This window comes from Amborella trichopoda, chromosome 7 (genome assembly GCF_054954075.1).
Source record: "Amborella trichopoda isolate Santa Cruz 75 chromosome 7, AtrichopodaSantaCruz75HAP2 v2.0, whole genome shotgun sequence".
Classification (NCBI taxonomy): domain Eukaryota; kingdom Viridiplantae; phylum Streptophyta; class Magnoliopsida; order Amborellales; family Amborellaceae; genus Amborella; species Amborella trichopoda.
Genome location: NC_142342.1, coordinates 7,491,704 through 7,515,095, shown reverse-complemented (window position 1 = coordinate 7,515,095; position 23,392 = coordinate 7,491,704). Strand labels below are relative to the sequence as shown.

At 35.2% G+C, this 23,392-nt stretch overlaps 1 protein-coding gene across 7 annotated transcripts; it reads right to left on the bottom strand.

The window, feature by feature from the left end:
- Positions 1-1,163: 1,163 nt before the first annotated feature.
- Positions 1,164-16,172, bottom strand: LOC18444183 (cellulose synthase, putative (DUF1644)). Of its 7 annotated transcripts, none has more exons than XM_020673554.2 (4): positions 15,866-16,172; positions 13,740-14,024; positions 1,982-3,203; positions 1,164-1,422 (listed from the first exon to the last, which is right to left on the bottom strand). In XM_020673554.2, exon 3 carries the CDS (start codon positions 3,191-3,193, stop codon positions 1,985-1,987), a length of 1,209 nt encoding a protein of 402 aa, XP_020529213.1. In that variant the 5' UTR covers positions 3,194-3,203; positions 13,740-14,024; positions 15,866-16,172; the 3' UTR covers positions 1,164-1,422; positions 1,982-1,984. The 7 variants fall into 7 exon arrangements, with proteins under 7 accessions (XP_020529213.1, XP_011627056.1, XP_020529216.1 ...); XM_011628754.3 differs by having other exon boundaries at positions 13,740-13,924; XM_020673557.2 differs by having other exon boundaries at positions 13,740-13,883; positions 15,866-16,126.
- Positions 16,173-23,392: the final 7,220 nt, after the last annotated feature.

Below are 23,392 nucleotides of genomic sequence, written 5' to 3'. Positions count from 1 at the left end.
TATTTAAAATATTTTTAAATTTTTTTTTATTTCTCTTTAAAAAATAAACCTACACCCTAAAATTCAAATAAATATTGTGTTCAAATAAAAAAATAAAATTTGGCTATTAGGTAGTTCTCATGGACACCTTAAGAAGGTATTTCCTCATTTATGGTCATTGCATTTGTCCATCAGAGTAATCTCATCATTTTTCTTTTGGAAGTCAGGGTACTACTCTCAAGATTGGATCAAAATAAATAAATAAATAAATAAATAAATAAATAAAGAAAGGTATCGACTAACTCGGCTCTCAGTTGGAAACCTTAGCTACCTCTTACCAAGAGCTTAACACTCTAGAGCCCCTCTCAAGCAACCACTGACCGATTAACAGAGAGCCAATTTCCTATGTTCATTTCGTATAAAAGACGCCCAGGAAGGGTGCGGTTTCCATAAGGTTGCAACCTGAAACAATCCAATTAAGGCACGCCTCCAAATTTCATCATAACATGTAACTTTCGTGAAATTTTTTTGTAGGATTATCTCAAAATCCATTTTCATACCTAATCATAAAATTTTAAACTCCAAAAATGATTAAAATCAAATAGATCTATAAACATATGAAAGCATTGAAAATGGATAGTCTAGATAATGTATTGCAAGATGCATTATTTATGAGATGTTATTTTTATATTTTCATATTCATACATCTCGATGTTGAGATAATCAATTAGAGGTTTTTTTAACATTAAAACATCCTTTTTTTATGGAGTTTTGAGGTGCATTTGTAATTATACATTTTAATGTTGAACCCTTATATAAACTTTTTTCATGTTTTTGCAACCTCAAGTTGGGGTAATATGTGGAATCTATTTTACTTGAACGATGTAGATCTAATACCATCAACCTCCCCCTTTTGACATTATCTACCTTAAAAGACGAGCTACTTTTTGACACCATCTTAAAAAACATGATGAATCAAACACTCCTTAAAACACGTGCTACTTTTTTACACTATCTTAAAAAACATGACGAATCAAACACTTTCCAGTTAAAATGGATGAGTTCTACAAATAATGTTGCAACCTTATACAAATCACACCCAATAAATTAGGACCAACGAGAGAGAGAGAGGGGTAGCATTCTGGAGAGAAAATGCGAGAGAAAGCGAGAGAGAGGAAGCATTCTTGAGGGAAAATGGATCAACATAAAGGATAACCACAGCAAGTGCGACAAAGTATTACAACCCATATAATCATAAAAAGAGGGTGTTCCCAATTCTCCAAATTTTGATAGTAGAATCAAACTGTTAAACCCACTAAATGCAGTACAATTGCTTCAGGATTCTTAAAAAGTAAAATCCAATAAATATGAAAAGAAAAAACAAACACAGAGAGCACAATCCTGTACATATTTGAAAGCCTAAGGTCAGCCAGCATCAACCCACTGTAACATGAATGAAACAAGGAGAAATAAGATTTTTAGCATGGTAAAGGATGAAAAACTGGTTCAAACTGTTACAAATACAGCAACCAAACCGAGAATAAACACATCAAGATTATGAGAAAGTAACCAAACAGCAATGGAAAAAATAAGTATGGCTGGAAATTTAAAGAGAGATGAGTGGAACTGTTAAAAGCAGTAGAAACACAGTAAGCTTTTCACCATCAATTGAAGGGTAAAAGAAAAAAGCTTTTAGCACAAAAGGACGTTTTAAATGGAGAAACAAGAAGACCATGGGCTTATAGAGCTAAGATTAACAATTTGATGAAACAAATAGAATATTCAGCCTTCAGCACAAATAGACTTTACATTGATAAATAAAGGACCGTAGATGGGTTTCAAGAGATAAGGGGGCCAGGGGCAGAAAAAGAATGAAATAAACCAAATTTTAAATCAACCATGAATAGAACAAAAAAGGAATTACAGTGAGAATTTAGAGAGAGATGAAACCAAAATTTTTTAAGACATGCACAAAATAGAGCAAGCTAAGTGAGAAAGAGACCTCTTAGGGGAGCTCAGGGTGGCGTCTAGGTCGAGCGAACCTCCTTCGCCTCCTTGTTGATGCCGACACACCCTCCTCCCCATCACTTCTTCCCCCTTCCTCCTCCTCTTCTTCCTCCTCTCTAAGACCCAGAAGGTTCTCTCCCCAAAGGGTACGACGAGCTGCTGAAAGCCCACCAGGCCTCAACCTGTGCCTCCTCCAAGCTCGCCAAAGTCCCCTCGGTTCTTCAACGGGTCCAATCATATGGAACAAGAAGAAGGTTGTCCACCATGGGTTAGCAGCCCCTGAGCTTACAGGCTCATCAGGCCCATCAAGAGACCCATCTCCCCCCTCTATCACATAATCCCCTAGCACTATAGCATTAGGCATTGCTGATCGAATTGCACTGACGATGTCTCCATACTCCCTTTGGTGCTCAAGTCGACGCCAAGCCCGTTGTCTTGAGGGGTCTGCCTCTGTGGGCCTTATGGTTGGGTGGTCCCGCCTTGCATGCCTCCTGAGCTCCCGATAGTTTCCTGAGAAAGTGCACGATTCCCTTGAGCAGCTCCTTGGCTTCGAGTCCATGTATCTTCTCGCTTCCTTCACAATCTTCCAGCCAAGAACCAAGCCTCGACATAATGGGCACCTAAGACCCGATTCCCCAAGACCAACTGGCCTGCCAAGACCACTGGGACCACTGTAAGTGCTGGGGCCATTGGCCCAAATGGGACCACTCTGATTCAGTGACATCCCAATTACTGAATCATCACCTCGTCCACCAGGCTCATAAGGGTCAGTGCCCCATGTGGGCCCTCCATTCTCTGACGCCGCAATTGACGAATCCCCATCAATTGTTTCCTCCATGCCGAAATCCCCGAATGAAGACGATGAGACCCATGATGGAACCCTCCTCCTCGTCCTTGGGCTTGAATAGCCTGATTCATAGGGGTGGTGTGTTGGTTGCCTTCCACTATCTGAGCTATCTGAGTAAGAGTGGGAGGAAACCCTAGATTCAGGTCGGAGCTTCTTGAATCTGTCAAGACAGTTTGAATGCCTGTAGCTCGTGTCGCACATATAGGAGCGGCAGCCTTTTTCATGGGAGGTGCATAAAATGAGAACAGCGTTGTGGGGGTGCTCGATGCATATGGGGCATGAGGCGTCGTCCCACTCCTTATGTAGAGCAAGGATGTCTCCAGCCCCACTGCCTGAGGGGCTCCCTTTGGCATCGGACATCTTGGTCGCCCTGTGCCATGGCATTGGAAATATATCTCAAGTTCTCAATACAAGGACATTGGCAAAGTAAACATTTGTCAATTTCTCAATACAAGGAGTTTGCCAATGCTTCAAAGAAAAAGAAAAAAAAAATGTTTTCTAGTGTTGCTGAACTCCACTAAAAAGAAGCCCATCAGGGTATATAAGGATTCAAAGGAAGATAAGGGCAAACATGCATGCATACATAAGAACTTCATTCGGTTCACTAAATGGGGAGTTTCACTATGATCCACAAACTAAAAACAGGAAAGCTAGAGAATAACAGTATCAGAAAGTATATTATGATCCAATGCATACTGGGACAATGAACTGTAGTCCATTGGGGTCATCTCCATCTGATAAGATGACGGAATGTGTAGGAGAATAACCTCACGAGTGGAGTCAAGTCCTGAATCCCAATATTTCGCCATCACAATTATCATTTAATCTGATGATGAAGAGCCCAATGGACAATAAGTATACAAAGTCCATTGGAGTACAGTACAGTATCTCCTTCCCACTACTGATGAGAACAAAGCCTTACATATGCCCCTGACAAAACCCTACAGGCTGCAGAAGCAGTAACTACAGATGATCCAAAATCATATGGAATAATGGAAACCACATGGATGAGAACCCAAGAATTCAATTTTTTTCTTTTCTACTCTTTAAGTAAATACACTAAGAAGCTCAAAGAGAAGATCCTCCTGGAAAAGAAAATGAAACCCAAGGAAAAGTACATACTAAGGAACCACCAAAGTGAGAGAATAGAGAAGATAAAAAGATGGAACTAATTCCAACGTGCAGACAACTTTCAATTTTGTGGCCTTCAAGCAGCATCCAACTACTAACGATCACTCTCAGTCCACATAAATACCCCATCCTAAGGCTAAGCGAGCATACAAACATACAAGCCCTTGGCACTAGAGCTTTCACATAGAAATCACAGCATTTAAAATGTGATGGAGGAACTTTAACATATGCGCTAGATAAGAAGATGTGGCTGGGGTTGGTATAGTGGAAGCTTTGCTCAAGCATGCTCTTGAATTAAATCACAATTGAACAATGAACATACTTAATATCAACCAGTGTTTCAAGTCAAAATCTACACTGAAAACACATAAGGAAATCATTTGCGGACCTTTATATGCACCATGTGAGTTCCAATTCCAAGGGCTTGCTGATAAACCTAGTTAACGAGTAGTCAGAAGTGTTCTGACACGTGCCAAGTTGTGTCCCTTAATTGAGTGCTCTTTAATCACTTAGCACCAAAATGCATGCCAAATGTTACATGCCGTAATGAGCATATGTGGCATGTTTTGGTATTTTCTAAACAAATATCTTGATCTTTTTAGTAGTTACCAAACTTCATATTCAAATCATTCAGAATATGGATCATTGATCACGGTAGCCACAAGGAAAATCTATGACCATTCTGCCCTGGATTTCCATGAAGGCATCCCCCTATCTTAGGTTCTCTTTAGTATTTCATAGCTAGTGTTATAATACAAATAGTTTCATCTCCGCTGCTATCAAGGAGTAAACATGCAGGGGATTCTGTCCAGAGGTTATTGAGAGCAGAAGAACCAAAGTCAGCATTTATAATGTGGAACGCTAATTATATATGATAAAACAACCAGATATGTGTTTTTTATTTATTTCCTCATCGGTATGTGTGTGAAATTATACATGCAAACTAATTTACACAAGTCACTACCAGGATTTATGCATGTAAAATTGTTTCCCTAATGTTTCTATAAATTTACCAAATCTTTGTTCTTGATAAAATAATAATGTTTTTCATGAATTTCCTTCTCAAAAAATGTTAAAATAAAATTATTCTTGTAACATAAGTAACAATTTTGCAAACTCATATTTTGTTGGCATTATTGTTTCAGTTGTAGACCATTGTGACCAGTAAGATAGGCACTTGAGCCATTTTCAATTGAAACTGGAACCATTTCCTATTTGACAACCAATTTGTTGACTAAAAGCAACAGAAACAAATTCTAAAATTTGCCTAATCAAAAGATGGAAATCCTAGTAAGAAAATTAGATGTTCAGATCCATGAACATAGACTTTTAAGCTGAAATCAATAGAAATCATGAACAAGATAGAAGGCTTAATATCCACTCCCATGTAAATGTAGCCCAAATTTAGGGTTCTCACATGGAAACAAACACAATCAAATCATCTAAGCTCAATCAGCCAAATAATCCAAAACCTTGTAGCACAGTGGGTTTACATTTAAAGTGCATTATCAACTTAGCTTGAGTGGCTATATGCAAATGGAGGCACCTGAGGATCAGACATGAACAAGGCATTCATGCACTCAACATTTTTTAAATGCATCCAAAATGGGCAATGGTCCAAGGACAAGAAAAGTCGAGAAGGTGTTTACATGCAAAATTTGGCTGAGAAAGACTAAAACTTCCTCCGACATAGATTAAAATAAACAAGATCAAAACTGGAATTAGAAGAAAAGTGGGGTTCCATAAAATTCTGGACCACAAAAGCCTTTCAACCATCCTTGTATAGTCCACAGGCCGTGCCGGCTAGTGTTATTAAGGATAATGCTTGGAATAAAGTGGGGATTTCAAAATAGAATTGGGTACTTTAACAGGCACATATGCCTAATGCCTACAATAGTCCAGCGTTTGTCAAAGGATACCCATTGTCTAGGTTGTAAAGTGAGGCTTTCGATTATCTCGGTCTTGGAAGAGTAGGGCTAGGGCTTGCTGGAAAATTTGGGATCGCAACTATCCTAGAGATCTAGGGTTAGGGTTTGCACACCTAGGGTCTGTGAGGCGAATTAGGGCTAGCGATCAAAACGTCAGAGTTTGGACCCTATAATGGTCAGATAAGGGTCTAGTTATAGGCCCTAGGGGCATAATAGTCACTGGCCAAGCGGCAGCTCAATCTGAGCCATCCACTGGCCAGTGATGCAATGAGTATCACTAGCCATTCGACATGCGTCGTTAGTGTGTCGCTGGACATGGTGGGCCCTAGATTGGGGCTATTTCCAGCCACCTGCCTTCATACGTCCTCCAGGGGGCGTTTAGGGTCGGTTTTGGGGGTTAATGTGCATTTAAATAGCTCACTTTCAATGCATTTAAATAATTTTTTATTTTAATTTCTTTAAATTATTAAATATGTCAAACTTAGGGTTGGGCCATTTGGGGGGGGATTAGGGCCCAATTACACTGGACTGGTTTCATTTAGAACAGTTTTAGAAGGTTTATGAGTGGGTTAAGCTTAGCTAAAATTTAATACGTTCTCCTAATAGCTCGGGATGATTAGGAAGCTTTAGGCTTAAATATGGGGGCTTAAGTCAATTAATTGAGGTTTCTTAATGGTGGGGCTCCTATGGCAATGTAGGTTTTTTGTTAGAGTGCATAAAGCATGCCATATGGTGTAACAAGTGTTAAAAAAGGCGTAGGCGCCTGCCTAGGCATTTTGGGGGCTTGGCTGCCTAGGCAGCCGGCCACTTGTCAAGAACAGGAACGAGTAGGGACTATCAATTAAGACAAAATTATAATATAAGTATTATTTATTAATCAATATCCATAAGATTTGGTTTTGGATATCAAATACTCACAAAATATCAATTTTTTCCAAAGTTTATGACTATTCAGAAAATATAAGTCCAAATCGGTAAGATGTTTCATCTACAAATATATAAAAATATCAAAAAAGTAAAACACAACTAATAAAAATAAAAGGGTAAGTCAGTGGGAATTTGGGTCCCTACCCTTTGGTGAGAATGGAGCCAAAGACCTCATCATAGGGCTCGTTGGTACTACTACCACCAAGGCCCCAACCCATTCTCAAAACACAACTAATAGGATATCAAAACATCACACATTGTACAAAATAAGAACCAATTATTCATAAAACAATTCAACAAAGGACCAAATTCATCATCCAAACGAGTTAATAATCAATTAATCACAAAAAGAAATCGATCTTTCAACTACAAACATGTAAATATACCATTAAAAGAAAAAAAGTAAAAAAAAGAAAAATCAAATGATTCAAAACATTATATGTTATTACCAAAAAAACTCAAAACCCTTAATCAAATATCATAATGGCATAATGATATCAAAATGAAAATGATGCCGGCCCAAACCTCGTCTATTCAATCGCCAGAGGTCCTCACTATAGACCACTAGAAGCTCAAAAAACTACCATGAAGCATTAGATCTGATTATGAAAAAAAAAAGTGTAAAAATTTATCGATCATGCGATAAATTACATAACAAAGGTTTTTGAGAAGTTTTTCTATCTCTAGATGGCACGGATTTGGTTTTGGGGGTTTAGAATCCCCCCAAAACCCTTTTCCCCCCTTTTGGGTGGGGTGAATTACTATTTTGACAGTAGCCGAGGGCTTTTTCCGCTCTCGGCAACCTACGTCGAGGCAGACAGCGCCTAAACGCAAGCCGCCTAGGTGCCCCGCCTAAGTTCTGCCTACACGTTTTAGGTGATTGCCCGCCTAGACACAAGCCGCCTAGATTCTGCCTATGCGTTTTAGGCGGCCGGGCAGCCGAATTTTTGAGCAATGGGTGTAACATGGACTATCTAGTTTAATATGTTCTCCAATGCAGTTTTAGGTGGAACAAGCTTGGGGTTTATCTCCAAGGTAGGCCTGGGATGGTGACTAGGTCTAAGCCCTAGAGTTAAGGAGTATAAGATGTCCCTTAGCCATAGTGGGGGTGTTAAAAAAACAAAAATGGATAAAAGAATGAAGATTGAAAAACTAGACAAATAGATAGATAGATAGCTAGATAAACATAGGAGAGAGAGAGAGGTAAAATCAATGTTTACACAAACAATCCGCCCGGTGCCCACAAAAAAATTTCCGCACGCCTCGACCGGGGCGCCCCAACCCGGGCGGCTGTACCTGGGTGGGCGCCTAGCGCCCATCACAATTTACAATTTTTTTTAAAAAAAACTTTGCCCAAAAGGGAAAAGGGGGTCATTTTGACCCCCAAGTTTGTATAAAAGAAGTTTAGGGGTTTATTTTTCAATTCCAAACTGAAAAAACCAAGAAACCCTTAATCTTAAACTTATTTATGAGAATCTAAAGCAATTGCTGAGAATCAAAAGTACTTCTTGTGGATTGAAAAATTTTGTTTTTCTGATTGAAATTATTTTTAGGGTACTATTGGTGGTATTAGAAGACTTTTGAGTTGATTCGTAGCTCGATTGAGATAACCAACATCGAAGATCAAAGATTGGGTAGAAAAGGTCAGTCTGTAATCTTTATTTGAGATTTACTTTTTCAATTTGAGATATATTATGCGGGGTCTACTACGGATCGAGATCCGGGATGGAAATATTGCGTTAACCCTGGTAAAAATGACAGAAATAAAATTATGTGCAATTTCTGTGGACATGTTTCTAATGCCAGCATAAATAGATTTAAGAAACATCTTGTCGGTATTTAGAGGTGATGTCACCCCATGTAAGAAAGTCCTAGATCTTGTAAAGAAAGAAATTTTGGAGTACATTGAAGCTGAAAAGAGTAAAAAAGTTGCAAAAAAAAGGATATAACAGAATTAAAGTCAGGGTTTCATATTTTTTATGATAATATTGAAACTGAAGAAGAGAATGATGAAGAAGGGGAAGAAGAGGTTGCCATGGTTGGTACTCAGAGCTCTAAGACCAAGAGGGCTTTTGGGTCTAAGAAGGCTCGTATGAGAGGGCCTATAGATAGTTTTTTTATACTTAGCCCTGAGACAATAATTAATAAAGACAAAAGAAAGGGGCAAAAACAGGTGACAATTGAAAATAGGTTTAAAAAAGAAGATAGAGCCATGGTGATTCAGTATATTGCTCGGTGGTTTTACCATACGAGCATTTCTTTTAACACTGCTCGCTAACTAGCTTCCATACAATGTTGGAAGCAATTGGGCAATTTGGGCCATGTTGAAAGCTCCAACTCCTTATGAGATTGGAGAGCCACTACTAAATGAGTAAGTCGAGTACACTAATGAATATCTCAAGACTCATAAAGAGAGATAGGCTAAATTTGGGGTGTTTTTATGATAGATATATGGAGTCATAGGAGGAAGAGGAGTAACATGAATTTATTAGTAAATAGTGCCACGGGTACAGTTTTTTTGCGTTAAATCGATGCTTTCAATGATGTTCATGATGCGCATTATATATTTTCTTTCATGGATAAAGGCATTGAGGAGGTTGGGGAAGAACTTATAATTCAAGTGGTCACAAATAATGCTGCTCCCAATCTAGCTGCAGGTCATTTGCTTCGACAAAAGAGGCCTCGCATATTTTGGACTCCTTGCACTGCACATTGCATAGATTTTATGCTTGAGGCAATTGGTGAATTGCCTCATATTAAAGGAATTATTTTTAAGGCTAAAGAGGTTACAATCTTCATTTACAGTCACATACTTACCCTTAATATGATACACAAGTTTACAAAAAAAAAAGAGCTAGTGAGGCCTAGGGTCACTATATTTGCCACTGCCTACCTTAATCTACAGAGCATGTATAAGAGGAGGATCGCATTAAGGTCTATGCTTGCTTCAGAGAAGTGGAGTAGGTGTAAGTGGTCTAGAGATGCCAAGGGAAAGAAGACACAAGATATTATTCTTTCGAAATATTTTTAACATAGGGTGAAGCATGCAATATTAGTATTTCTTTCCTTGGTGAAAGTCTTGCTCTTGGTTGATGTTGATAAGCCCTCCATGGGCTTTATATATGATGCAATAGAAGGGGCTAAGAATGAGATTGTAGAAAATTTGGACAATGATACAGCGAAGTATGCCCCAATTTTGGGAGATCATAGATGACAAATAGGATAGACAGCTCCATAGACCATTGCATGCAGCAAGGTATTACTTGAACACCAAATTCTTTTATGCATATGCAGATGCAGATATTGTGTCAAAAGGGGTAATTATGGATGGTTTTAATGAGTGCCTTGAGAAATTAGTTCCTGATCCAAATATCCAAGATAAGATATCAACTGAAGAGCTAATTTCGTACAAGCGTTCTTTGATGTCATTTGGGAAAGATATGGCATTAAGGCAGAGAAATAAAGAAGGTAATATTATTTTGGCATATGTAATTTTGTTTTATAAAATATAAATTTATATTTGATAATTTTCTTTCAAGTTATGGCAATGTTAAATACCTAAATTAATTATAAAAGTTGCCCACATATTGCAGCCCAATGGTGGAGACAACATGGGAGTAGCGCTCCAAACATCTAGAAGATGGCTTTGCAGATCTTGAGTCTGGTTGTGAGCGCAATTGAAGTTCGTTTTAGATGGTATTTTACTATTTTATAATTTTATATATATATTTTTTTTATAAGTTTATTTATTTGTAATATAGATTCATAAAAGGTATATTTATTTGTAATATATTTATTTGTAATATAGATTCATAAAAGGTAAAGAGATCATAGACCTATAGTAGTTACTTATGCATTATTTTCCTTATAAGTGCATACAAAGAGAAGAAATAAGCTTGAGCAAAGGAAGCTCAATGACTTGGTTTTTATTAGAGAGAATCAAATGCTCAAGGAGAAAAAACCAGCCAAAGAAGGACCCTATCTCTTCAAAAGACATGGAGAATGCTTCAGATTGGCTAGTTAGGGACCCTGGTACTGAGGAGGTCTTCCCTAGGGAGGGTTTGACATGGGAAATGGTCGACGAGGCTTCAGGGCAAGCTTCTGATCCTAGGAGGGCCACTCGAGCAACTTCTTATGCTGGTACTTCACGGTGGGAGATAGAGGAAAAGGAGGCAGATTCAGAAGAAGCTCTAAAAGAAGAGGAATACGTTGAAGAGGGTAATGATTCTGATGATGATGGCCTCAATTCTGATGCAGATGAAAGCAATGAAGATGATGATTCTGATTCTTATTGATGTCTTGATTGTCTTCTCTCTTCTTTTGAAGTAACTTTAATACTTTATTGCACCATCTTGGTTTGGGCTTTAGACATTTGGAGTTTGAACGATTTTTATTTAGTTATATGGTTTACAATTTTTTTACCTTTTTGGACTATTTCGTTGTGTGGTTTACTGGTTTTTTCATAGTTTTGGAAGTCAGTTTGTTGATGACTTAGAGAGTTAGAGACTTGGATGTTATTATGGTTTATTTTATGGATATGGAATATGGAGAATATGAGAGTTGGAGACCTTACGTAGCCTATTAGACTTTTAAATGTTTTGTATGGTTCGAAATTTTGAATAAGTTTATTCTCAACCTGATTACCTGAGAGGCTGCGACATGTGATATGTTTGTATATAAAAACTTATGTTGCGAACTTGCGATATATTTGACACAAATATATGTATGTGCATTTAGATAGCAAATATATAAAAGAAACTAAGAATTTGCACCGCAGAGCGCCCGCCTAGGCACTGGGCGCCAGGCAGGCCGCCTAGTGGCCGCCTAGCGTTTTTTGAAACCTTGGGTAAAATACATCATTATATTGCTTCTAGATGATTGATAAGTATAATGAATAATTAATGGAATGTAGCAACCCATAAACTCCTCAACAACAAAGATTCTAATTTGTCAATACAAGGAGCCATGCAAGAATCTAATCCAATGTTTTAAAATGCAGGATGCGGGTGCATCACCTCAATGCGGTCAATAAGTATAAAAAATTCCAAAAAATCTCAAAAACTAGGTTAAAGCATGGAAAAATTATGAAGGTGATTTATATGATAGTAGGTGTCTAATTTATTCAACAAGTCCAATATTATCAGCTGTCAAAGACTCTGAATCCCCTGATAAAAGAAATTAAAAATCGAAAGTAGAAACTTGAAACAACTTTATGGAAGACATTAGAACTTGGAAGAAATCATATTATCAAACTTCTTCAAAAGAATGCCCAAGCTAATCCCAAATCGACAATGCAACCAACGGCTGGAGCAAATCGACAATTTTTTTCAAAAAAAAAATATCCTTGCCGATTATTTTTTCCCTCTTCGTTTAATCCAAAAACAGCCACAAATGTGGCTATTTTTTGTATTTTTTTTTTTTGGGGGTGGGGGAGGGGGAAATGACAAAAATACCCATGCTTGTGGGCACTATTTTCACCCAAGAGCTATGCGGTGCATATGCGGCCACATATACGGTGGGATGCGGTGCATATGCAGGAACATCCCACCAAAGCGCATATGCGCCCCTATGCGATGCGCTTCGGAGCACATAGAGCATTATGCGGACTCATATGCAGTGATGCAGCTGCATTTTAAAACAATTTTCAGACAAAAAAATTGGAAAAAAAATCTTTCAGTGCCACATCCCTTACAAAATCACTAAGCGTCTTTTCAACAAGCTTTAATCAAATGCCAATTGTTTAAAGCAACAAGAAGCCTATTTCATCAAGTGTATAACTTATAACAATCTCACGTTTCATGTACACCACTGTGTGTTCAACAATTTGTTGCATGTCATGGTTCAAGACTAACTCTTTGTGAATCTAGATCACGAGCACAGTCCAAAAGGCCCAATGCAAGAGTAACAATCTTCGAAACACCCATAACTCCTTGCCATTGTTCATGCAACCCAATTGTATATGATCTTTCTCCATAAGACGACTAAAAAACCAGTTAATTCAGATCCAAATCTTCTTCTCAAAATTGTTCATACAAAACAGAACTAAAAAAAAAAAGTACAAAATGGAGATGTATTTCAACATCCTTACTTTCTAAGTGTTAGGTTCACACATAAAATTTCAATGTGTATTTCTTAAATAAATGTAATCATAAGAATGATTCAAAGTTTCTTTCTAGATTAAAAAAATATAAAGAAAAAGAAACTCAGTTATTTATGAGATTCTATAATTCTAATCTGAGCGATAGAGGTTCAAATCAATAGCTAGCCTTCATGCCATTAGGCTTGGATGTCCATGCTAACTACTTCGTCCAATACATTTCTCTTTGAAAAGAACCTGACAATAAAGGTAAAATTATGTACCCAAGCGAGTCGTGGGGATGAAAAGGCCACTCAGATGGCCCACATATTCGATACATGGGAATTCTTCCCGCATATGGCAAGGACCCAGAAATCCAAGTACCGTCGAATAGGTAAAGCATTAGGTAAAATCTAAAATTGGTATTGGTCATTTCAGTTAATAAGTTCTCAAACGCTTCTTATGATTTCAGATTTTCAGTTTTTTAAACCAATGGAAACAGCAATTATCCAAACTCTCTCACAAGGACAGAAAACATACAGAAAACTAATGATCACAACAGATTCACTACCCTGGCAAAAATTTTGCAGATATAATGTGAACCCAATCGAGAGAAATTATCCCACCAGGGATCCCTGCAGTCCAATAATAGGAAACCAGGCAGCTAAATACACAAAAATAACATATTATAACTCGCGAAAAGCTAATGCGTTATGCACATATGAAAACATCAAATGGGTATTAAGAAGTGGCTCCAGTTGTTACCCTGATACCAATAACAACGGCCCTCAAAAGAAACAAATTGTTCTTTTATTAAGTTAGAAAAGAAATAGGTTTTACTCACCAGAAAGTATCCTTGAACTTTGATCCTCTACTTATAGCTGAAGTAATTCTTAACTCAATAACTGATTCCTATATGTTAAATAGTTGACGAGCTTGATTTATAATGATGAAGAAAAGCCTACTCAAGCCAAATCCCCAAATAATGCTGAAATCTTCCAATATGCTTGAAATTAATAATCCATCATCCTAGAGAGAGTGAAGCAAGCACAGCATGGCAATAAGATTATAATGACTATATCACGATCCACAGCCAAATCAGCAATGTGTCTTAAATCCTGCAACTATACTGGTTAAGAAGGATAAACGTCAAGTGCATGTAATCCAAACACCCCAAAAGGATACAATTCACCCATAAACACAATTAAGAACACGACATAATCCAGAGGCTTCTGGCCAAAATGCAATTTGCATTGGAAATTTTTTTACTAAAAATCTGATTAAAATGCCTATTCTTTTTTCATTTCAAATAATTAGAACCATGCATTCAATCAAAGTTTTTATATAACAAATAAAGTACAGTTTTTTTACCTGTTGCAATTCTAACTATCATAACTTGTTGTCCAGTGCAAAGAAAGGGATACACGAAAGAAAAAACGAAAAGAATTAAAAGAAGAAAGGATTTAGAACTTGTAAGAATAAAAGGAGCAATCTGAAAATTATAGGACTTTGTGCCGTTCATCACAAAACTCATTAACAAAATTTGACCAAATCATACCACACATGTTTTATTTCAAATTCATAATCAGTGGTGACAAAATCACATGTATTAGAACCCTTTACTGACTTTAACTCAACAAAGAATTTTCCTTTTTTCATCGAACCCACTGTAAGAGTATGTACTGGGGCATGAGAAGGGCGATGATCATATGGAGTGAGGAACCACCGGGTCCTCATTTATATTGCTGGTCACAGGAAGCAATCAAACATTGTGTACCATATGACCATAAGGTATACACATATTGATGCTGCATTGCCAGAGCTCAAAAAAGAGGTTACTTATATAAGATACAATCTCATGCAACTTTTCTTAATGCACACAATTGATTCGTGCATATCTGGGCAGCAATTTGAAATCCTATGAGTGACCCCTGTTTACACATTGTATGTCTATACTTTTTCTAACGATAAGAAACCTACGGTGAGTATGCGATAAGATGATTTTCAAAGGGAGGTAACTCCAAGAGCGGAAATTTTTCAGATGCCAATTCACACGATGTATTCATTATTTCGATTGCATCTTTCTCACAAAATGGCAGTCTCCTCCTGGGTGTCAATATGGAAGGAATTGCACAAATTTGTAAATGACTCCCAAAAGAATAAGGATGGTTCTCCAAAACGAAATTTGTGTCATCAGAGTATCAAAATACCAAAGAAGAATAAATAGTACCAGGAAAGAATAACTCTAATTTCAACGATTTATATCATCATCATCAACCTAAAAACCCTATAAAATACCCAATGGTATATCTAAGGAATAAATAGATCTAAAAGCTAATATGGAAAAGAACATAGATCAAAGGATCCCAAAAAACTAGATCAATGACTAATCAAACCCTCTATAGCCAGCTAAATACAAAACCCAATCCCTGAATTTCAACCCGACAGATCTACAACCAATCAACAAGACTAATTATCAAAAACAAAAGAGACATAGATTCACAACGCCGCCCAACCCTGGATCATGACCAATAATAACTATTCTAGACTCCAGACCAAACCCTGGGAATCCATGAAGAAACACATTTTGAAATTCAAACAAGCAAAAGTTGACCTTTCCTGGAAAAAAAAAACAAATCAAACAAGCAAATATTGCATCCCCCCTACTATCAAATTCCTCAATAATCTAGGGAGAAAGCTACAACTTATATGCAAGTCAAGAGATCCATCATCCGTTTACAGAAGTTTAATAATAATAATAAAGTCCATTTTTTAAATTACAATGCTTTCCCTCTAATAAAAAATCGCATTTTACACATACAAGGCATCAATTTTTCAGGGTTTCACCATCAGATATCATCAGAAACAATATGTAAACCAAAAATCATGCCAAGAGAGAGGAAAAACACCCAAGGGAAAAAACAAACACGATTTCTGAAAACTAACGCATAATAAAGGCGTAGATTTTACAGTGATTTGCGGAAGAGAAACTTGCAGAGGATTTGCATGGAGCATGGCTTTCAACCGAAATCCACATCTCGACCTCTTTCTGCAAGCTTTCTTTTCAATTCCTTTTTTCCTTTCTTTTCTTTTTTATGGTTTCCTGGGATTCTCTGTGTTTGAGAGATGATTTTTTAAGAGAGAAAAAGTACAATATTGGGTTTCTTGTTATCTCAACCTCTGTCTAGAGATGCAGAAATGAGAAGAATAAGGGGAAGGAACTCCCCCTTTATACTCCAAAATTTACTACTTCGTTTTAGAGAAAATTACATGCGTATTTGTTACGCTTCATTACGGTCTTATTAAATACTTTGAGATGTTCAACATCAAAAAATTGTTAGCACTTATTTTTGTCATTTTTAAATATTTAATATTCAAATTTTTGATATTTTCAGATGTTGAAAATACTTTATGATATTTTCAGATATTCAACATTTGAATTTATAATATTTTCAAAATTTCTGATATGTTGAAACATTCAAATTTATGATATGTTCAGATATTCAAATTTCGAATTTTTGATATTTCTAATATTTTCAGATATTCAATATTCGAAGACTTATTTATTTTTATTTTTATAAAGTTGAAAAAAACCAAGCATTGAAGCATCATACCCCATTTACTATTCTTTAATATATTAACCCACAAAGTTGAAGAGATTGACTCACTATTTGGACGTGATTGATACCGTTCTTACTTTTTCTTTTATGGTTGATTGATTGAAGTTTATTAACTATTATTTTTTAGGATATTTTATTTTGTTAATAATATTTATTGTGTATTTTTTATTAATAAAATGAATTTGTTTAATATTGATGAAGTTATTTGTTTTATATAATTATTTGTCGTTTGTATCGTGTTGATAAATTGTATTCCTTGTTTTGGCTAAATAATTGTTAAACTTGTTTTTTTGTGTTAAAATTTGTTGTTTATTTATGTTTATGTGAGTATTTGTTGTTTTATTTTGTTTGATGTTTATTACTCACAATTTTAGTAATACACTATTTCAATTTATTATGTAATACTCAAATTTTATGAACCCCAAAGTAATTAGAAATATCTCAAATTTTGGTAATTTTTTTGTATTGATTTTTTGTAACACAAATTTTACTATTCATTTAATACATTAGTATTGACGATGGCTACTGAGGGAGTGCAACTGGTATTCCACTATGGGGGGTCATTTGAAACGAATGCAGATGACGGAGTATTATTTATAAATGAGGAAAATTGAAGGTCACTAAATATAATGGGAATAGTTCATTGGAGGAACTAAAAAGTCATTTTGCTAATTTAACCAACTGTGATCCATGCAAATTAGCTATTATGTACCACAGCACAAGTCTATCTAGTGGACTTGATTTGATTGATGTTAGTGGTGATATAGATGTATCTTTTATGTTGGGAGGAAAATCTTCGATAATTGTAATATATATTGCCAAGCCACAACAAGAATATGTTGCTAAGGGCCCATCTTCAAGGAATAAGTATATCTACAATTTATTTTTTTATCTTGTATGTGCAAAAAATTTTGCTTCATCTTACACTCTATCTTTTGTCAACAGGCGGTGTAACGCTTTCCCTGAGTAAGATCAAAACATTCAAGTGGTGCCCATCCCTGAGCTCATACCAAAGCGTGATATGAAGGATATTGAACCACTAGAAAGTCCATGTATAGGAGTTGGTAACGAGGTTCAATTGAATGTTGGGCAATTTTTTGAAAATGTTAATGAATGGCAGTATCATCTAGTCGATTTTGCAATCCACAACAATTTTGTTTTAAAGTTTGACGAAAGTGAATTAGGACGCGTGTGGGCAAGTTGCAAGGCCGAGGGATGCATAGGGCAAGTGCGGTGCTTACGAGTTGGCAGTACCGCATACTTTAAATTGAAGTCTATGGTTAAGGAGCACACATGTAGTAGTCCAATGGGGAGGGTCCATCAACCACTAGTTCATAGTGATTGGGTGGCAAAAAAGATTAAAGACTGCCTTCTTGACCAACAAAAAATTAAAGCAAAAGACATTGTAAAGGATGTTCAACGTGATCACGGGTCAGACTCTCCTACATGCAAGCTTGGCAGGGAAAAAATATTGCTAGAGAGATGATAGATGGATCATATGAACAACAATATCATGACCTCCCCCTGTATATTGAAAAGATCAAAAGAACCAACCTAGGAACCGAAGTTCACATCCACATCGATGAAGGTAGGTTCAAAACGATTATTTATTTCTTATTATCCATGCATTATGAGTTTCGTTAATAGATGCAGGCCATTAATTGGTATTGATGGAACATTTCTAAAAAGAATATATCAAGGTATTTTATTGTGTGTCATCTCGCTATATGCAAATAATGGGCTCTTCCCATTGGCATTTACAACGGTTGAGTAGGAGAACTACCAGAGTTGATATTGGTTCTTAAGTATATTGAGTGAGCTATTGAATAGGTACCCTAATCTATCTGTCTTAACCATTATATCAGATCGACAGAAAAGCTTGCTAAAAGCAATAGAAAAATGCTTTCCTACATGTTTTCCATCATTTTGCATGCGACATATGAGAGAGAACATCAGCAATACTAAAGTATTGTTGATATTATTTTGGCAGGCTACTCGTAAAGCGACCATTGGTGGGTTTGAGAAAATAATATTTGATATACAGTGTGTCGACCCAGAAACATATGATTGGATTAAGAATATTCCTCCCAAATTTTGGACAAATGCCTATTTTCTAGAGTCTAGATAAAGTCATCTTACCTCAAACATGACTGAGTCTTTCAATGCTTGGATTTTATCGGCTCGAGAGAAACCGATTGTTACAATGTGTGAATAAATAAGGGTACAGTTGATGACCATGTTTGAAGAGTACAGGGAGTTAAGTAATACTTGGAGCAGCATGCTAGTACCGAAGGTCCAAGAATTACTTGACATGTGGAAGATGAATGCTCGATTTTTGCACACAGTTATATCCACCATGGACACGCAGTTTGAGATCAATTATCTTGGGAAGAAGTATGTTGTCAATTTAACGCATTGGACATGCAGTTGTAGAAAATGGCAGCTCAGTGGCATTTCATGTGCCCATGCCATTGCGGCCATTAACCATATGCATTTGGATCTCACTATGTATTGCCTTAAGTATTTTACCGTGGAATACTTTAAAAGGGCATTTGAAACTCCATTTGAGCTTGTCCCGGACGAATGTACATTGTTGAAAATCAATATCTAAGAACTATTTACTATTCTTTACCAATAGAATATCAAATAGGGGCACAAAATCACTCACACACGAAGCACTCTGAAACAATGAACAATAACACATAAAATAGAGAAGACGAAGAGAAATACATTGTTTGTGCTATTTTCGGATGTTCAACATCCGAAAATATGAAATTTTCGGATGTTGAATATTCGAAAAAGGGCAAAGTTATCTTTTAAAAAAAATAGCATTATGAAAGGTAAAAAATAGACAGTTGTGTAATAAAGGAAAGTATTTGGTGTAACCGTAATAACGTAAAGTATAACAAATATGTATGTAATTTTCTCTTCTTTTTATGACGGTTTATATTTTTCTGTCACAAAATAAACAACTCCGCGTAGAAAAGGAAAATTACTTCATGCGTCAGGGAACGCATTTCTATATTGAGTCCCCTGAGATATAAACTATCCATCTTTAAAAGGGAAAATATTATATAGTGTCGAGGCTCTAAACAATCAAATTAGAGCCTATCTAAAAAATTTTATTAGAATAGGTTGTTTTAATGCTCAAATATCCTCAAATTGATCATCTTGACATCAAGATGCATGGACATGAGGAAAAAATAGATTTCAAGTTTTGGAAATAATGTATTTTGTAATACATTTTTGGACCCTGAATTTTTAAGGTGTTCAAGTTTTCATATATATGTGATCTACACTATTTTTGAAGCTTTAAACTTTATAAATAATGATTAAAATATATTTTAAGGCTATCACAAGATTTCTAGTATTGAAACCACATTTCTCGATACTATTTGAAGGTAGCTTTAATTGGCAATAAATATATTTTAAAAATATGATTTGATCCTAATTTTTAGAGAATATATAATCTTTACGAGGGAGATCATGAATATGGAAAAAAAAATTGAAAAACTAAAAATAATAATTATATTAAGAAAACATTTGGACCGTTAGTTACACTTGTTTTTAGATGGACTACCTATTTGCATCCATCTTTAAGATTGATGTTTTATACCTCTGGAGCACATATTGTACAAATGCGATCCAGACCGCATGAAATAATTTTTGAAATACAAATGCAAATGGATGATCTATCTAAAAAAAGTAAAACTAATGGTTCAAATGTTTTTTTAATGAAATTATTATTTTTAATTTAAAAATTTATTTATTTTTCATATTCATGATTTTCATGTTAGAGATTATATCTCCTTAAAAATTGGGTCAAAAAATGCATCTCGAAAATAAATTTGTAGAGATATTCATTTCTAAATGAACTCATAGAAACCATATCCTATAGAAAACGGGCAGTGTATTGAAAAATAGGGAAGTGATCGCATACAACAATTTTATCATAACTAATGAAGGGCACGTTCTCCGCACGTACGAGAGTATTGTCTTAAGATTTTATTTTATTTTATCTCAAATCGTTAACTTTTGTCTCAAAAGGAATATTATTCTTCCGAAAATAAACAAAATTGAGTTTTGATTATGTAGCTCTAACTTGGGAGCATACGCTTGTCTCTTTTGGTGTTTGAAAAGTCGTCGATCTTAATTTTGAGTTGTCATGTTATTTATTTATTTATTTATTTATTTATTTATTTATTTATTGAATTCAATAAAACCTCATTCAAAAGCATCGTTAGTACCCCAGCCAAACCTCAACCTAGCAACCGATTTCATTTTAAAAAAAAACAAAAGAATAAGTATTCTTCATACCATTTACGAGAGTGACCCCTCAACGTAGTAACCAACTTTAGTATATACATAGCCTTTAAAAGAACAAAATCCTTTGAACAAAGGTGATCCCATATATATGGGTGCCCTTGGCATACGGATGCATCCGTAGCTATAGAGGTAAGGTGCACTTTCAAATTTTATCATGGTATATAATTTTGATGTAAAATGTGCTTAGGATTATATCAAAATCTATTTTTATATCTAATTATAAAAATTTAAACTTAAAAAAAGATTAAAATCAAGTAGATTTATAAACATATGAAAATCTTGAAAATGGACGGTGTAGATAATATGTTGTAAAATGTACTATTTTTTAAATCAATTTATTTTTTATGGTTATATATTTCGATCTCGAGATGATCAATCAAAGGGTTTTTCAATATTAAAACTATTTTTTCCGTTGGATTTTTGAGCTGCATCTGTAGTTTGACATTATAAGGTTGCATGTGATCCCAAAATTTCATCTTGATGTAAATATCCAGCGCACTCTTGTGGGAGCACACAACACATTATATATATATATAGGTGAAGTTCCGTAGAACTTTACCTAACCTCATCACCATCCAAAGTTCATTACATGGTCATATATATCCGATAATATTTGAATTTTTATAATTATTACACTAATCATATTTATCTAAAATTTGAGGCGTGTGTATATATAACCAATTCGCATTAAAATAAAATAGTAAAAAAATAATAGTCATAAAATAAAATGATGAAATTACCCCTAAAACTTTATAGGGGGATTTTGCATAATTTTTATCATTAAAATTTTTTGTTTCATATTTTATTCAAGTGCATCTGTAACAATCCTAAAATTTCAAAAAAAAAAAAAAGAAAAAAAAAGAGAAAAGATACTTTTAAATAGGTGATGGTCTGTTTGAGTATGATGGTCCTTGGGGACCATCACTATTTTCAAAAGTTTTTACTTGGTTTAAACTTTTGCTTGCTGCTTGCCACGTCCTTTAGTGGACGTGGTTTTCATATGTTAAAAACAAACTCTTAACGCGACAGCTTAGGTATGAGGTAGAGCCTAATAAAATAATATAATAATACGTTATAAGAATTTAAATAGGGGAGGTGAGCACTCCCACCCAAGAAAATTTTGAGATCTCTCTCTCTCTCTCTGGTCGAAACACAGTGAACTCCTCTCTCGAATCGAATTTTTTATCGGAAGCTCCCTCTCAAATATTTGTGGGTAAGTGACATCGTCTTCCTGAAAAATAGTTTGTTTTTAATAAATAGTGATATTTCCGTCCAGGATCTTTATTTTATAAGTTTTGTGTGTAAGTGACCCTATTGTCTCAAAAAATAATCCACTCTTTTTAAAAATGAAATGAAATAATTATTTCTACTTATTATCATGAATTTTAGGCGCGATAAATTTTATGCGCATGTGACCTCATTATCTTGAAAAATAATCTTTTTAATAAAAATTGTGATATTTTATCTATGTTAGAAATTTTGAATACTGTAAATTCTTAGAAAAATAAATTTATTTATTTTTCTTGTCTATTGTTAGAAATAAATGTGATATTTCTGCTTTTAGTAAAATTGTGATATTTCTTTCTACTATTTTGAATATTTAGACATTGTAAAATTCATGTGCAAATGACTGCCTTATTATTTAAAAATTGACATTTTTGCAATTGATTATAGTATTGTTGTGAAATGTTTATTTGTGGATTGATATCCCATAAATTGTGATAATTCCGTATTCTTGAATTTCTATAAGAGTTTTTCTATACATATTAAATTGGCAATTATGCTTGAATGCCTTTACAAACTGCTACCTTTCTAAATTTGAGCCCAAAATATTTGATTGGTTATTTTTGAAATGTTATAGAGAGTGACTGTTATTAATGGTTTAAGTGAAATTCATATTAATGATTTCAGTGATATGTTGAGTACATGATATTGTTGCTTTCGAATGTTTAAGGAGATTTAGAAATAATTTAAGTATGCAAGTGGACTCATCCGTTTCACCGGTGAGGTATAAGTGGACCTATCCGGGACGCCGGTAGGGATTAAGTGGACTCATCCGGTACGCCGATGAGGTATAAGTGGACCTATTTGAGACGTCGATAGGGATTAAGTGGACCTATCAGGACGCTGATGGGGTATATAGGTGACCTACTTGGGACGCCAGTAAGGTATTTTGTGAAATCCTTTGAATTATGCATTGATGCGTTAAAGTGTTATGTGCATTTCAATCGTTTGGATTGTGTTTAATTGTGCAAAAGTGAAACTGTTGATGCATTTCTGTTAATAGATCTTCTTTTTGAAAATATTGATATCTTTCAACCACGATTATTTTTTTAGAATTATGATGATCACTTACTGAGTAGCCAAACTCATCAAACTATGGTAAACATTTTTTCAAAATAACTGCAGATTCATTTTGAGTGCTAGTCAAGATCAACCTTGAAAGATATTGTTGTTGTGCTAGCTTTCTTTATTTACTTTGTAAGATCTCGCCACTGTAAATTTGTCCTATCAATAGATGTATTTATGTTTTGTCTGTCACATCTCAGGA